General features: G+C 49.6%; 1 protein-coding gene across 3 annotated transcripts in view; it reads right to left on the reverse strand.

The window, feature by feature from the left end:
* Window positions 1-2,319: 2,319 nt before the first annotated feature.
* The window catches only part of CASZ1 (castor zinc finger 1), a 65,761-nt gene continuing 53,010 nt past the window's right edge, over window positions 2,320-15,070 (reverse strand). For all 3 annotated transcript variants that reach the window (XM_064172335.1, XM_064172334.1, XM_064172333.1), the window contains 5 exons: window positions 14,390-14,588; window positions 13,725-13,896; window positions 10,666-10,814; window positions 8,939-9,173; window positions 2,320-4,014 (listed from right to left, as the gene is read on the reverse strand). In XM_064172335.1, the coding sequence (XP_064028405.1) occupies window positions 2,759-4,014; window positions 8,939-9,173; window positions 10,666-10,814; window positions 13,725-13,896; window positions 14,390-14,588 (2,011 nt within the window). In that variant the 3' untranslated portion in view covers window positions 2,320-2,758. The remainder of the gene's footprint in view (window positions 4,015-8,938; window positions 9,174-10,665; window positions 10,815-13,724; window positions 13,897-14,389; window positions 14,589-15,070) is intronic.

Consider the following 15,070-nt stretch of genomic DNA (forward strand, 5'->3'; position numbering starts at 1 on the left):
CCATCCTATCTAAGTAGCTGAATATGGGGAAAAAAATGTACAAGACCCTGCAGCAAAATGCTGCCACAGAAAAATCATTTTGCCCCATTCTGTTTCTAGAAACCCCAGGGCCTGATCCCCTCGCTCTGCCCCAGCAACGTGAGCTTCATTACAGTCAAGAATTGGGTTGTGCTAGAAAACACAGGGCAGGGATATACCAAACCAAACAAAACCAAACAAAACCCAATCCTGGAAAAATAAAAGCCACACAAAGAGCTGAGAGAGGAAGAGAACTCCAAAGAGTTAAATTACCTACAAACTAGCAATAACAATATCTCAGTTGTTTTGTTGTCCTTTGTTTTGTCTCTACAAAATTCAAGTTAGCATTCGGAATCGTGCAGCTCCGCTCAGTGCCAGCAGTGAAGTCAGCCTCAAACGTAGCATGAAGGCCCCCCCCGCCTCCCCTGCCACCCCCTACAAACAAACACTACATTGAAGGAGAAAATTAACACAAAAAAGGGAAAAAAAGAAAAGAAAACCCAAAATTGCAGACACTTAACCATACCTCAGGGCTGTCCAGAAGGCAGGTGCCCCCGCCCACCCCCCGGCCTTGCTGGCTTCTCTTTTGTTCTAGAGCTAGCAACAACCTTTGCAGGGAAATACTGTGCACCTTGCCTTTCTTCTCTGCCTCTCCTTCTGAAACCCCTTCTGAACATTCTGGCCCCACATTTACACAGCTGAGCTGCTTGTTTAGAAATCAGACCTGATCTTGCACCAGTTCCTTAGGGAAATTAAAAAAAGGAAAAAAGAAAAACAACCTAAACTTCTCCAGGCCTCTGTCTGCTCCGGGGGAAAACAAACAGCAGGGACCCCCTGGAGCTGAAGCGCTCATGGAGGCAGGGAGGGGCTGCCTGCATGGTGTTACAGGATTAGGGTTTTTTTGGAAAAAATAAAAGCAAAAAGGGACAAAGTTGAGCCAGAAGGAGGCTTCTGCTAAGTTGGTGCACTTACAGACTGGTACTGGAACAACTGCTATCGGGGTGAATTCTTATGGCTAGTCCTGGAGCCCAGGCGAGGTGCTGGGGCCAAAACAGCGGCTGGCTCACCTGCTGAGTCTGGGACAGTGTCCTGTAGTGTGTTCCCAGACAGGGCAGGGAGAGAGAGCAGGCGAAACCCAAGCTTCTGGAGGTGGCAGGTCTCACCACAGTGTAGTTGCATTTGCTTGTGCAGTGCCCAAGCTGTTAGCCCTACTTGTCAAAGTTTATCAGCATGGACCCAGAAGTGCGTTAATTCTTGCCTGGACTACATCCTGGCCTCAGCTGGCGTCTCCCCACCTTCGAGTTTTCTGTGCTGCACAGGTTGCAGCAGCCTTGTGTTCTGTAGCTGCAAAAGCCTTGGTTGGGCCAGCAGCTACACAGGTGCTGCACAGGAGTGCTGTCACTCCTCCCCACCCCAGTCTGAGCAGGACATCCCACAGCAGGGTCCTGAGCGTTTGCCTGCCTTTGCCTCCTTCTTCAGTGGTGCCTCCCCCCTCTGCCAGGAGTCACCAGAGATCCGATTCAGTTTGTGCAGAAGGGCAGACTTGCCTGTGGCCAGTGAGAGGCTGGGGGCAAGGGCTTGGGGCCTGAGAACATACCTGTCATTGCAGGACTGCTTGGGAGTGTTTTCAAGGCTGCGTTAGTGGCTGGGATGCTCTTCTGTGAGCACGGTGTGCCTGTGCTGCCCTGTGGGACAGAGGATCAGCTCACAACCTCCTGAGATGGGGATACTGAAGCACCACAAAAACGCCTCACCCTCACCAGAGGGGAAGCGCTGGGGGGGTTGGGATGAGATGGAACCGGATGGGAGATTAAGCCCAGTCCTCCAGTGTGACAGACCCTCCTTCTTCCCGAGTTACTGCGGCTAGGTCCCTACAGGCAGAACAGCAGGGATGAGCAGAGGTGTCCTACAGAGAAAGTGTAGACTGAGAAAGCTTAACAATATAAATAGCATTCAAAATTATTATCAGCAATAGTAAAAAGGATCTGGAAGAACAGAGGAGTGTCCCATTCCCACCCCTGCTCATTCATTAATGCGTCCTTATTTATGTGACAATAAATACCCGCTCCCACCCGTGCTGTCTGATGCCATCATGTAATGCTGGAGAAAGAAGGGGGGAGGGGTGGGGAGAGAGAGAGCACGCACCCCTCACCCCTCCCTCCCACGGCAAAAGCTGAGCTGGTTGTCTCTGTGACACCAATTCCTTGAACTTATATATGTGTGTGTGTGTACAGCATATATAGGGAGACACACACACAGATATATATGGCTAGAACTCGTTCCCTGCTGTTCCCACCCCCCCCTCCAAGAAGTGGAGATTATTATTAATATCGTACAACTGAAAACATGGAAAAATAAAACCCAGAAAGAAAAAAGGGGGGATAGAGCCCCACCCATAACAAAGGGTCCCCAGACGGGCAAAGGCCCCACACACCATGCCAGGAGAAGCAGCTGGTACCCTCAAGGTTCATGTCCATCTAAAAGGGTATTTTTTTTGCTGCATCCTGCCCCCTGTGTTCTGTGATCTGCAGAATGAAGTGATGCAGCACCAGTCCTGCTGCCAGCCTGTCTCTTAGGGGCCTGCGGAGGAGCGTGGGCTGCCTTCCTGCCTCTCTCTCGTGTGTGGCACGGAGTTTGTTTGTCGCTTGCCGTCCCAGTCTTTGTTCTTGCCTCGTATGGGGTCCTCTTAGAAATTCTGTGTAAGAGCAAAACCAAACCACTGCCACTTTTGTCTCTAAGATTAAGGAGAAGCTGCTGGAGCAACGGTAGAGGCTGGGGCAGCTGCTGGAGCTGGAGCAGGAGCAGGAGTTTGGGCTGGAGTAAGGGTTGGCTCACTCTGTGGCCCGGAAGCATCACCGTGGTCTGTGGAAGAAGCAGCCTCCTCTGGTTCTCCATCTTCTTTAGTGCCCAGGCCCTCAGGGTCAGGCAGCGATTCTTCAGAATCTGTGTTCAAGTCTTCCTCTTCATCCTCCTCCTCCTCCTCATCATCATCATCCTCCTCTTCATCATCCTCCTCCTCTTCATTCATCTCTTCCTCATCATCCTCTTCATCTTCTTGGGAAGAGTCGTCCTCATCCTCCACATCACCAGAGCCAGATGCCACCGCTGCCCTCTCCTGAGGTGCAGTCCCAGCTCTGCTCGGTGAGGGACCTTCAATGGCTTCTGACTGCTTCTTACTGAGGTCCAGGGAATCATTGAGGCCCACACCAGCTGCATTCTGCAGGAAGAAGAGGGAGCTGTTGTTGTCAGTGCTGAGGTTGAGGGAACTGTCCAGGTTGATGGAAGAGTTCTGGATGTCATACTCAAGAGTGGAGTGGGCAAGGCCCTCAGGGCCAGGAGAGATGGCAGGAAGCTCCCCTCGTTCCTGCTTCTCGTGTTTGCGCTTGTGCGAGTCCATCTGTGACATGCCCACCACCGTGTGTTTGCAGCCAGGATAGGTGCAGTGGAAGTGGGAGCACTTGAGTTTGTACTTGCAGTCAGGCACCTCGCAGTCCACGCTGGAGCTGAACTGGCAGAAGCCAGCAGCGCTGATGACGTCCTGCTTGCCGTGGTGCTTACGGTGGGCTGTCACCTTGGTGCTGTCAGTGCAGCGGAAGCCGCAGCGCAGGCAGTGGAAGTGTGTGCTGTTGCCAGAGAACTGGCAGTCGGGGAAGTTGCAGCTCAGTGAAGACTTGAAGCGCTTGAAGTCGTCCAGCACCAGGTTGTCGACGCGATCATGGTGCTGGGCATGCTTGTACATGTGGGTGCGGCCGCAGAACTTGTAGCCGCAGTTCTCCCGCGTGCAGTGGTAGTGAGTGACCTTGAGCGAGAACTGGCAGCTGGAGTCCTTGCAGTCCTCGTAGAGGTCGTAGCGCCGGAAGCCCTCCAGCATCATCCCTTCGTCCAGCATCTTGCGCGAGGACGCGGTCTTGCGGCGCTTGCCGAACGGGGACATGTCCTCGATGATCCAGAAACGCTTTTTGGCCCCCGAGGCGGTTGGCATAGTGATGGTGTTCCCTGAGGAGGCAAAGCAAAGAGTGGCGTTGCTGACAGCCAGGTCTCCCCATACCTCCTAACCATCCTGGCAAGCTCTGCACAAGGCTGCAGCTCTTCCCACCCAACAGCTCTCAGTATGCCTGGGCTCCAGGGCTGGCTGATGCCTGCTGCACACTGCTGCTGGACATTGCTCCCTCCATTCTTGGCAGATGACTGCTCTGGGGTACCTGACGCTGTCCAAATGCCAACTGTTGCCTCTCTGGTTTTCTGCTCTCACAGTTTCCCCTGCTGCTTAGCTTATCTCAACTCCTATTCCCTTCAAATCAGACTTCAACTCAGAGAAGCTTACTCATTCCACTCCAAGCACTGCATGGTGGTGCTGTAGCTGACTGGGGTTGAAGTCATAGAAGAGTTTAAGCATGTTAGAAATGGGCAGGTGTGGGCTGCTCTCCCTACCCAGGCTCTTGTGCTGCACTACAGTTGCCAGGACCAGGCAGGAAGTGAAGGAAGATCCCAAGTGTGATTAAAACTGCAAGGGGGGAATTTATAGAAATAGGATGGACTTTGGCCAGGAGACTGCAACATCCCTCACTTTAATGAGCCTACATATTACAGCGAGTGCACTTAGAAAGACAGATGGACAGATGTTCAATGGGGCTAATTCTCATCATCACTAGCCAGTGGACTCAGAGAAAATACCAGTTCTGCAGCCTTCCCCTGGGTCTCAAAAATCACATGATGCCCCTAGTAAATAAAGAGTCCTCATCTATCTTCCACTTCCATTCACAGGGCCAGCATCACTGGCTGGTGCTCATGTCCCCTAGGATCAAGCTGACATCAAGGACTCGACCTCATTATATCTATTAACTTTTTTGTCCTTTGGTGTTTTTTGTTTCCAGGATCAAACCACAGTCTCCAGTATCAACATGCAGCACAGAGAAAGTTGGAGGCAAGACTGTCTCAGCAGGTGCAGAACTGTGAGTGTAATTGGAAATTATAGCTTGCAACTAAAATACTCCTTTTTTTTTGGCCTCTCTTCATGCTGCAACTGCCATCCTCTGGAAAAGAGGCATGATTTGTGACATGCACTGCCTGGGGCCTGGGAATCCAGAGCAGCTTGCATCCTTGGCTGGGAGGCTGAAGAAACAGTCATCTCTTTGACTTGTAGAACTGTGCTTTTTCCTGGCTGATAGGCAGGTGTCAGAGGTGATGAATGCTCCTTTTGCCATGCCTGGCCCTTCCAGTGACACCCCTTGAAGAGGAGGTGGCAATCTTTGAAGGAAGCCTCCGAAAGTTAAAACTTTTGGGACAGGTCATTGGAAATAGTGGCAGCAACTCAATCTGCATCATTCCCATGGCCAGGCTCCCGACTGCAGGATGAGCAAAGAACAAAAGGTTTTCCACACCCAGCTACATGGCATTTTTGCTCGGACTGCAAACACAGAGGCCAGCTTGCGGCATCTTAGTAACATGTAGCCGGTACAAAGTGCACGCTGAGCCTGATGTAACCAGCTAGCAGTGAAAGAATGGATCTCTTCCTGCAGATTCTAAAGTAGCAAGCTCTTAGCTTATCTGTGACCAATTAACTCTCTGCTCGCCCCCTAAACATCTGGTATGGTGAAACCTTGTTCTGTGCTTCCAGCACTAATGTAAGTGCATCAGAGCCGGGGCAAAGTGCTGCTGCCCAGAACAACTCCTATTACACAAATGACAGCCAAACCAGCAAGTCTTTTATCAGTAGCATGAATGCTCATCTTGTCAGCCTTCAGACTGGAACATGGGATGGGGCATGCTAGGGGAAGGACTCTGGATGGGAAATCTGGGAACTAAGTCAAATCAAAATGTTACCTGCTTTAAACTCACTGCATCTGCCCAGCTTTTACCACAGATCAAGCCTATGTGCTTCAAAGCTTAGCTAAAGCAATTCTGTTTTCTCATACAGGTGAAGTTTCAGAGCCAGGGCAGGACCAAGAGAGCTGATAACCTGGTGCACTCTCCTGGACCCAACTATGTTCAGTCTACTGAACTGAAGCACCCAACTGCAGATGACAAGCCTCAAGAGCTGTAAGCCCAAGCAAATCTCAGTGGTAGGTGCATGCCATAAGCTTGTCTTCTAAGCTCCTAATAATGTCAACATTCATCAAACTAGACAAAGGTAAAAAGAAAAGCAAACCTAGAATTCATTATTAGAGGAAAGCACAGCACAAGGTTAAGGTGGTTCAGGTTCATGCAAATCAGTTAAAAGAAAAAAAGTATTTTTTCTGTGTGTATTTTGTTCTTTGGAGCATGCTCCTCTGGACAAGGCCAGGATCCTTCTGCCAAGTGCTGCCAGAGAAAACCTGTCGACTTCTGAGTGGAGCTGGGCCTCCAGCTATATCCCCACCCCGTCACCCTGGCATTACTGAACTGGCAGGAAGAATGACTGGGGCATTTGTAGGCTGCCAGAATCCTACAAAGGGTGAACTTCAAGGACAAATATGCCCTTACTTTACTAGAAAAGAGCTGGGAGTTGGGAAAAGAAGCCCAAACTGAGACACAGTCTAAAAAACATTCCCAGCTGGAACAAGAATCCCCAGCCTGAGACACCTCTGATCTTAAGTCACACATGGGAAATGTGGCACCTTAAAACCTCAATGGAGTCTGCAGCTGTTAAGAGCAGATAGGAACAACAGCGAGTGTGAGAAACAGCCTGGGCTGCCTGATGATGTCATCAGAGTGACACTGAACTGCCCTGCACTCTGTTACTGGTGCTGGGGAAAGCAGCCCTCAGTTTTATGGCTTCGTTTATATGAATAGGAAGCTGTGAAGCTTACAAGATTGATAAAACAAGGGGAACTGGGCACCCTGTCAGACAGCTGCCTGCTGAGCTGCCTGCAGCACACCGTAGCAGGCACTGGGCTGGGAGGCCTGGAAGATCTAAACAAGAATCCCGAGTCCCATTGGCTCTACTCGAGCAAGCGTTAGCTTTGTGGCCACCCTGCTGTTGCCAAGAGGCTGCAGGTGCACTTTGGCTATGGATTTTGTTAGATTTTTCTGACGGGGTGGAACTGTGGCAGTTGCTCTCAGGTATCCAGATGTCTCTTGGTGATCTGCTGCGGTTGTGGCGACCCTTCTTAGCTCTGGTTACTGTCAGCAGACAAAGGAGTAGGCAAGGCCAGGCTCTTGGATAAGTAAGACACAGAGTGATGTTATGCTTTTTGACTGACCCAAAGGTGTGGAGCAGGGTGAGTGGGGGAGGAGATGGGCACAGGACACTAAGAAAGCAAGCAAAGAAGTGTTACCTGCTGCATCCTGAACTAAGGGAACATCACTTTTTACTGGAGTTGGAGTGGCAATGATAGGCGAAAACCCAGCGGTGCTGGCGGCAGGCATGACAATGCCTCTGCTGGATCCAAGAGTGGCACTGAGCAGAGAGTAGGAGAGACAAGATGGAGAGAAGAGATAGGGGAGGGTGGGAAGGGGAGACCTAAGCAGGGCTTGTGAGAAAGATGGAGGCAGAGATGGTGGTTGAGGTTGTGGTGCATTGTGGGTGGCATCATCGGCAGCAGCAGTAGCAGGAGAAGGAACCAGGCAGCCTGGAGAATGTGGAGAGAAAAAAAGGAGAAAAAAAAAAAGGAAAAAAAAGAAAGAAACAAAACATCAAAACAAACAAACAAAAAAACAAAAACAAAAGAACTGAAATGAGAACCCAGGAGCAGAAGCAATACGATGAAAATGGAAAATACATTTACAAATGTATGAAACAGAACTGTAACAGAGACGAAACAGAAGGTGAGGAGCTGACAGCATCAGAAGAAGAAGGTTGTCTCTGCAGAAGGTAAAGAGGCTTTCCTGGCATGGGGGAAGAGCCAGAGGCTCTCACACTGGAATTCCTGCTTCTTTGGGTCTTCTTCCTCAGTATGGTGCCAGCCTGTGCCAGCCAACAGCTGTAAGGAAGGTCTTACACTGAGTGGGTGGAGCTGCTCGCTACCTGACAGCAGTGGGGGCCATTTCCCAGGAAGTGTGGCTTGGAGCAGAGAGCAAACTGACAAAGGAAGGTGCCAGGAACTGTGCCACTCTGCCACCAGAACTCTAGGGAGCAGCTTTAAAGTCATGGGGCAACCAGTGTCATGCCCCAGCAGCATTCACACAAGGTGTGGCAGATGTGCTGTATGAAAGCCTTTAGCCAGCTGGTGAGGGAAAGAGAAGTATGAAAATGTGTATGAATCTAAAGCAAACTTGGTGAGGCAGCCCTAGAATGTTACAGCCCTGGGAAGAAGAGCTGTGAGATCCCTGGATCTCCACAGAATTAATACAAGACAGGTGAGTACTGCAGAGAGAACCCTGTCATGCAGGGCAGGGGGAGATGGCTATAGGTTGTCCTGGCAAACAGGAAACAATGGCAGAAACTCACCTGCAAAAAGGGTGGCTGATGGAGGTCTCTGTGCAACACTGCACAAACAAGAGGCTTTGGAACAAGAGTTTTGGCATGAGAAAGGGAGCTCAGGGAGCTGCTTTTCTATGCTGATTTCTGAAGATGGGGTAGGTACATTTATACCCTGGGCAACTATCTGCTATTGTACAGCCTTTTGTGCCTCAACAGTCCTGGAAAGGGCCTGACTTCAGCTGCTGCACAAGGAAATACAAAAGGTACTGGAGGCAATGCCAAGTACAGAAGAGGCTCACAACATTTCTTTTCAAAAAACAGTTATTAAAATAGCTCTGACTCCAAAACACAGGACAAAATCTCTCTCTTCAGGGGAGGCAAACAGTATGCTGTTAAGTCATAGATGTTGATCTCCTCACAAATGCTGGGAGCTAGGTTAGTAAGAAACACTACTGCGAAGCTGTAACAGTTTATATTTTAAAGTGTAGCTGTCCTTTGGCTTGGGAGTTCATGAGTTTATCTCCCAAGGGACCAGGCAACTGATGAGCCATGTCAGCTCACCCCTTCCTTCTCTCTTACCTGCTGATGTACTTTCGTTGCCCACTGGAGTGCTGGAGCAGCTGCGGTCCATATTGGAAGATTCAGAGGAGATACCCCCAGGGCTACAGCCAGTGTAATCCATGTACTCATCTGTTTCGGTGTCCATCATGCTTGGGGGGCCCTGAAATGAGGCTGGGGTTCCTGATGAGGCTGGGCTGGGTGCCATGCTGCCAACCTGGGGGAGACTTTCATTTCTTGGAGTGTGGCCAATAACCTGCAGCAAGAAAATAGGATGGGGACTTTCACACCAAAAGCAAGACGCCAAGACCAAAACCATCTGTCTGTGTGCTTCTTTCTCTGTCACGGTTCAGGAGGGATAGCTGGAACATGCTCGTGACTGGGACCCATGGCACTGTGGTGAGGAGCCTGAATCTTCCTGCCCTGGGAGCTCAGAGCATTAAGCTTGGCACATGTACTCTGGTATGTGAATTGTGATGCACTCAGAGGCTGGGAGTGTTAATCTTGGCACTGGTACCCTGGTGTGTGGATTCTGATGCATTCAAAACCAGGAGGTGTTAATCTTGGCATTATTACCTTGCTGTGTAGGTCCTGCTGCTTTCAGAGGCTGGCAATACAACTGCAACTACTGGCATGACTGTCCCAGGGCCTGCATGCTGGGACACTGCAACTGAATCTGTGACACAGGGGATACTGCTCCGGCCTGCACAGTACCAGGGGTAGGTACCTAGAAGCAACCTACATCTGAACACAGCAGGGAGTGCCTGCTGGGCACTACGGCATGGGAAAGCTGGAGGCAGTGGCGCAAACTTTGCCTAAGTTTGAGTCTTGTACCTAAGCTTTTTGTGTTGCACTATCACTGCTTCCTTGGCATGTGTGAACTCATTAAAGCGAATTAACTTCTTGGCAGTACTTGGAAACCAACAGGGCCCTGTCATTCCCATGTTACAGAATGAAAGGGGCTTCCCATCTTGCTTCTACAGATAGCCTCTTCTGTTTTTTATATACCAGATGTCCTTAGGTTCAGGTCATCATAGGCATTTAAATAAAGCCAGAGTGAGACAGTCAGTTGAACCTAAAGCAACTAAGGAGTAAGAAAAAGCAGGCTGTTGCAGGACTGCTACCATTCTGAGAGCAGCTCAGTGCTGCAGCTGAACTGCTTCAATTTACTCATGAGACAAACCTCATCTACCAGCTGAGTGTGACAAAAGGAGTAACTGCATCACTCTGCTGCTTCCTGAGAGGACATGGAGGGCCCCAGACTAACTCCCAATCAATAAGGGAAGAGAAATTTTGAGAGTGGTGTTCCTCCCTGCCTCTGTGAAAGCAGCAAATAATTCTTTATGTGCAACAGGAAATGTTTGCTTTAACCAGCACGTTCAATGCTTCCACATCCTAAGCACTTCAACTTTAATAAGCCAACTGGTGTTCAGTGAGAGAAAGAGGGACTGCAGGTTGTAAATAGGAGTATTTTTGGGCTACCATTCTCATTTTTCTCCTCCATAATTCACAAAGAAAAGCTGTGTACACCAAGTAACACTCTGATATCTGTGCTTGAGAATCTTTACTCGTATTGTAGAAGTCCAACCAGATGAAGCCACCTTAGGTGAACTCTCATATCCCTGCTGCAGTCCTGTATCCTTAAGAGTGTGGGTACAAGTGTCCTGGCACTAAAGCACTGCTGCAGCAAGCAACCAAAGGGCCCAACACTACATGCAGATCTAGAGCTGAAATAAGCAGTGAGTCACCTGAGTAGGAACACGATCAAAGTTCTTCCCCAGCATCCTTCTCATGTGCTTTCTGGCGTGGGATGTCATTTGGTGCTTGAGCAGGAAGGAGAACTGGCAGCCCTCACGAATGCAGTGGAAGTGGCTGTTCACCTGGTTGTATTTGCAACCTGCAGACACAAAACCATTGCATGAAGTACATGAGAGGTAACGAGGGAAAGGGACTGCAGGGAAGCTGATCTGGAGCCAGGAAAAAGCTGCTGATGCACAGATTGAAGGCTGTCAAGGGTCACAAGTTCTTCAGTCCTAAATGAAAACCCCAGGATCTTTTGCCTGCTGAGCAACTGCTAGAGAAGGTGACAGTGTACATAGAGCTAAGAAGTGTGCTTGAGCTGACGACTAGTGCCATCCTTCTCTTTGTTTTGTTACAAAGAAAGGAACATTGCCATCACATCTGGTAGAGCCTAATGCTCTCCAGTCTTAGCCAGCACCTTTTCCTTTGCAATGAGAACAAACCCAAGACAGTTAACTGCATCACAGAAGGTACAATCTACATGCTCATAATTAGGTTAGAAATGTGAAAAGAGCAAAATAAGTTTTCCTTTAACTGTGCTCTCAAAAGCAGTCTCTGAAAAGCTCTAACTCTGGACAGTGTATGCTCTCTGGTCAGACAGAAATGAGCCAGGAAGTGTTTAGTGCCACTCCACATTCGTTATGTAATAGAGGCAGCAATTTATATGGGTTCTGGCATACAGCACTTGACACATTTTGCTCCTCATGGATAGTGGCCTGCATGCTGGGAGCTCCTGTACCTCATTAACAGACAATTGTTGACAGCTGCCTTCTATACCTGATTAAAAACTGGCTTCTTACAGTTAAAACACAGCTGTATCAATAATCAGGTTCTGCATGTTCATCACCACCCCCTGGCCACACCCTTGTATACAAAGAGGTACAGACAGGCTCAGCTTTACTCATTGATCTACAGCCATCCACCGCTACTTAGGTATCTGCCTATCTCACCTCCCTCCTCCCACCTCTGTGTGTGTCTGTAATAAATACAGAGATGCACAAAGACATAAAACCCCTGTGATGTGTGTTCAGCAGCATTCAGAGCCCTTCAAGCAGGCCTGTGCTTTCTGCACCTGCCACACATACACGTGTATGCTCTAGGCACATGTACCTGATGCAGGATGCAGGGACCCCAGCGCTCCCACAAACACACACTGCTGACACAGGCACAGCCTGCAGAGGCCTCGCTGCCAAAGAGCTCCCGAATCGCCCAGCCCATCTTTAGCTCTCAGATAGCGTTTTATGTGCCTGCCAAGTTGATATTTGTTTAGGTATTGCACTCCCCCACAGCCCCACCTCATCTGCCCTCCCCATCACGTTGTGCTGTTCTTTGGGATGGAGAACAAACAGTGCTGGCGGGACTGAAACAGTATCAGCAAAGGGCAGGTGAAGGCTCGCCTGTTGCTAGGGCATCCGTGTAGGCTGGGTGTCATATATCACTGTCCTGCTTTGTCTAGCCCTTGCTATCGCCTGAAACACCTCAAGTTGAGTAAATAACAGCAACTGCTGAATCTGCTGCCGTGGGTGAATGCGACCCAGGTAAGTACTGGCCGTGGTGTGTTGCCACTCATTGCCCTGGTTACCACAAACAAGCTACATGTGGGTATAAATTCTTGATGTATTCAAAGCTGAAAATAAAAATAGCTTGGTTCTGGTTATTGTGGCTGCCTCCCTGCAATGTGAGGACAGCATCCTGAAGTGGTAGGCTGAGTCCTGGTTTGTTTCAGTCTTTGTTCCCATCAGGAGTGCTAGGAAAGACTGGGTCTGTGGCACTGTTAAGCCAAAACAGGACTAGAAGGGTTAAAAAATGAACCCCAGGCAGTTCAGGATAGAGCTCTGCTGGAGCTATCTTTAAGGATTCTGCCCAGTTCAGACCCCTGGATTTCAGCTCTAGTTACCTCCCTGGGTAGTGCTGCACTTTCTGTTGTTGTGCATTTGTTTTACCAGCTTTACACCAGAGGCACTGAGATTTAATAACTGCTGCAGTGTTGCTAATGGCTTTGGCAAGTGGGCAAGACACAGCCCGAGGCAGTGCCCCCTCCCAGGCGAGTCCCTTGGAGTGCTCTGGTGGGAGGCTGGCACAAAGACAGCCCTGCAGTCCCTGCTGCTCACCAGGGGCTGTGCAGACGACTGTGGAGAAGAGAGCACTTTACTGAATGCTCTTTTCCTTACCTCTGTCTGGTTATGTGTCCGCTTATGCTGCAATGGCAATGGCTAAAAACTGAGTCACTCAGGATCATAGAATCAACCAAGTTTGAAGAGTCCTCCAAGCTCATCCAGCCCAAACTATCACCCAGCCCTATCCAATCAACCAGACCATGTCACTAAGTGCCCCATCAGCCTTTTTCTCAACACCTCGCCTTTTTCTCAACACCTCCAGGGACGGCGATTCCACCACCTTCCTGGGCAGCCCATTCCAATGCCAATCACTCTCTCTGCCAACAACTTCCTCCTAACATCCAGCCTGAACCTGCCCTGGCACAGCTTGAGGCTGTCCCCTCTCATTTTGTTGCTGGGTGCCTGGGAGAAGAGACCAATTCCCACCTGGCTACAGCCTCCCTTCAGGTAGTTGCAGACAGCAATGAGCTCTGCCCTGAGCCTCCTCTTCTGCAGGCTGCACACCCCCAGCTCCTCACAGGGCTGTGCTCCAGGCCCCTCACCAGCTTCATGGAAGCTGTCTGGAACCAGGCAAAGGCAGCAGCCACTTCCTTGATACAGGCAGATTTCTACACAAGGCATCTCTCAGAAGAAGGCATGGCCCCTATGTTTGTTTTTATCTAGCTGCCTATCTACTCATCTGTCCATCCATCCAAAAGCAATCTTCTACATTACAGTTTCTGTTCATTTCATTTGGGTCTCCTTGGCTGTGCTCAGGAGCTGCCTTCTGCTTTGTTCTGTTTCTTGTTCAGTGATTTAATGAACAAATACATCTTAAGCATAACTCAGCCATTCTTAGCCTGGACACAGGACAGGCCACATGAGAAAGAGGGATAGAGAAGAAAACTCACCTAGTCTGCCACACTCCTCTCTCTTGGTAAAATACTTGAAGCCATTGGCTGCCCTTCTCTCTGCCTTCTCATGCTTCTTCACGTGCCAGGGCAGCTTGGTGGTGATGTTAGTCACAAAGTAGCAGCCAGGACGAAGACAGTGGTAATGGCCTCGCATCCTGAATTCACAGTGCTAGAGAGGAGCAAACAGGCAGGGTGCTTTAAGCATGTCTAAACCAAATGCCTGCTACTAATCCTGTCCCTCTGAGACATGAGGGAGAGGCCTGAACTGATACTCCAGATCTCACCCATGTTATCTGCCACACACTGTCATGTATTTTGTAGTGCTGTGCTGTGTTCTGTACTACACTGTTCTGTGTTGAAACATGCCAGACCCAACCCAGGCTTTCCATCACAGATTTTTTTACTTTATTTCATCTCATGTCTCTCAGATCATTCTGGCTGTCTTGTCCACTTCACCTAAGTCAAAGGAATATCCAGGTGGTGTGATTTTTCAATTTGATGGCAACCAAACACCAGGTCATTAAGACCCTTCCATGGTTCAGAAGTTAGACCAGGAATGAAACCCTCAGGCTCATTTCCTGTTGAGCAGTCTGCTTGCTCTAGCTCATTCTTCCCTCACTCTCCCCACTCCAGCCTAAGCACTGCTGTCACCTTGCCCTTACCTGGTTTGGACAGAGACACTGCAGTGAGTAGTAAGCAAACTGGTCTCGCACGTTCACCAGGTTATTGTTGGGGTTGATGTGGTCCAGGCAGTGGGATTCTGCTTTGCCAGAGGTTTTGCACACATACTTGCAGTTCCCAAAGAGACAGTGGAAGTGGAATTTGTTGGCATACTTGCAGTCTGTTGCCAGGCAGGGATCACTGGAACACATCCAAAACCCAATCACCACCTTTGCTCATTTCACACATTTGCTTCTTCACCAAAATTTAATTCAAGGGGAGCCCTGCTGAAGCCTCTGCTCCAAATGTGGCCTACAGACTTCCCACAGCATCTTCCTCTTCAGAAAGCTGATGCTGGCAACACTGCTGCAATCCCAAGAAGCTAGTGCACTTCCTTGCTTCAGAGTAGGGAAACACAGCAGTGCACGGTGGGGTCTGTAGTCTTGGAGGGCCACACTTCCAACTTAGAGCTCTCTCAAGGTCTGCACAGATGCTGTTTCTCCCTCTCTGCCTGTACGTACCTCAATGGATTCAAATAGTTCCTTGCACCTCAGCTTTGTGTAACTGAAAGGAAACTCTTGGGCGTGCACACTGCAGGGTGCCAGGGCTTCCCCTCTTTAGGCAGAATCAGCAGTGGCCTATTGAACCAGCTCAACGGCTTCGCTACCTTACTTCTCCCACCC

Source organism: Pogoniulus pusillus, chromosome 36, assembly GCF_015220805.1.
Source record: "Pogoniulus pusillus isolate bPogPus1 chromosome 36, bPogPus1.pri, whole genome shotgun sequence".
NCBI classification, from domain to species: Eukaryota; Metazoa; Chordata; class Aves; order Piciformes; family Lybiidae; genus Pogoniulus; species Pogoniulus pusillus.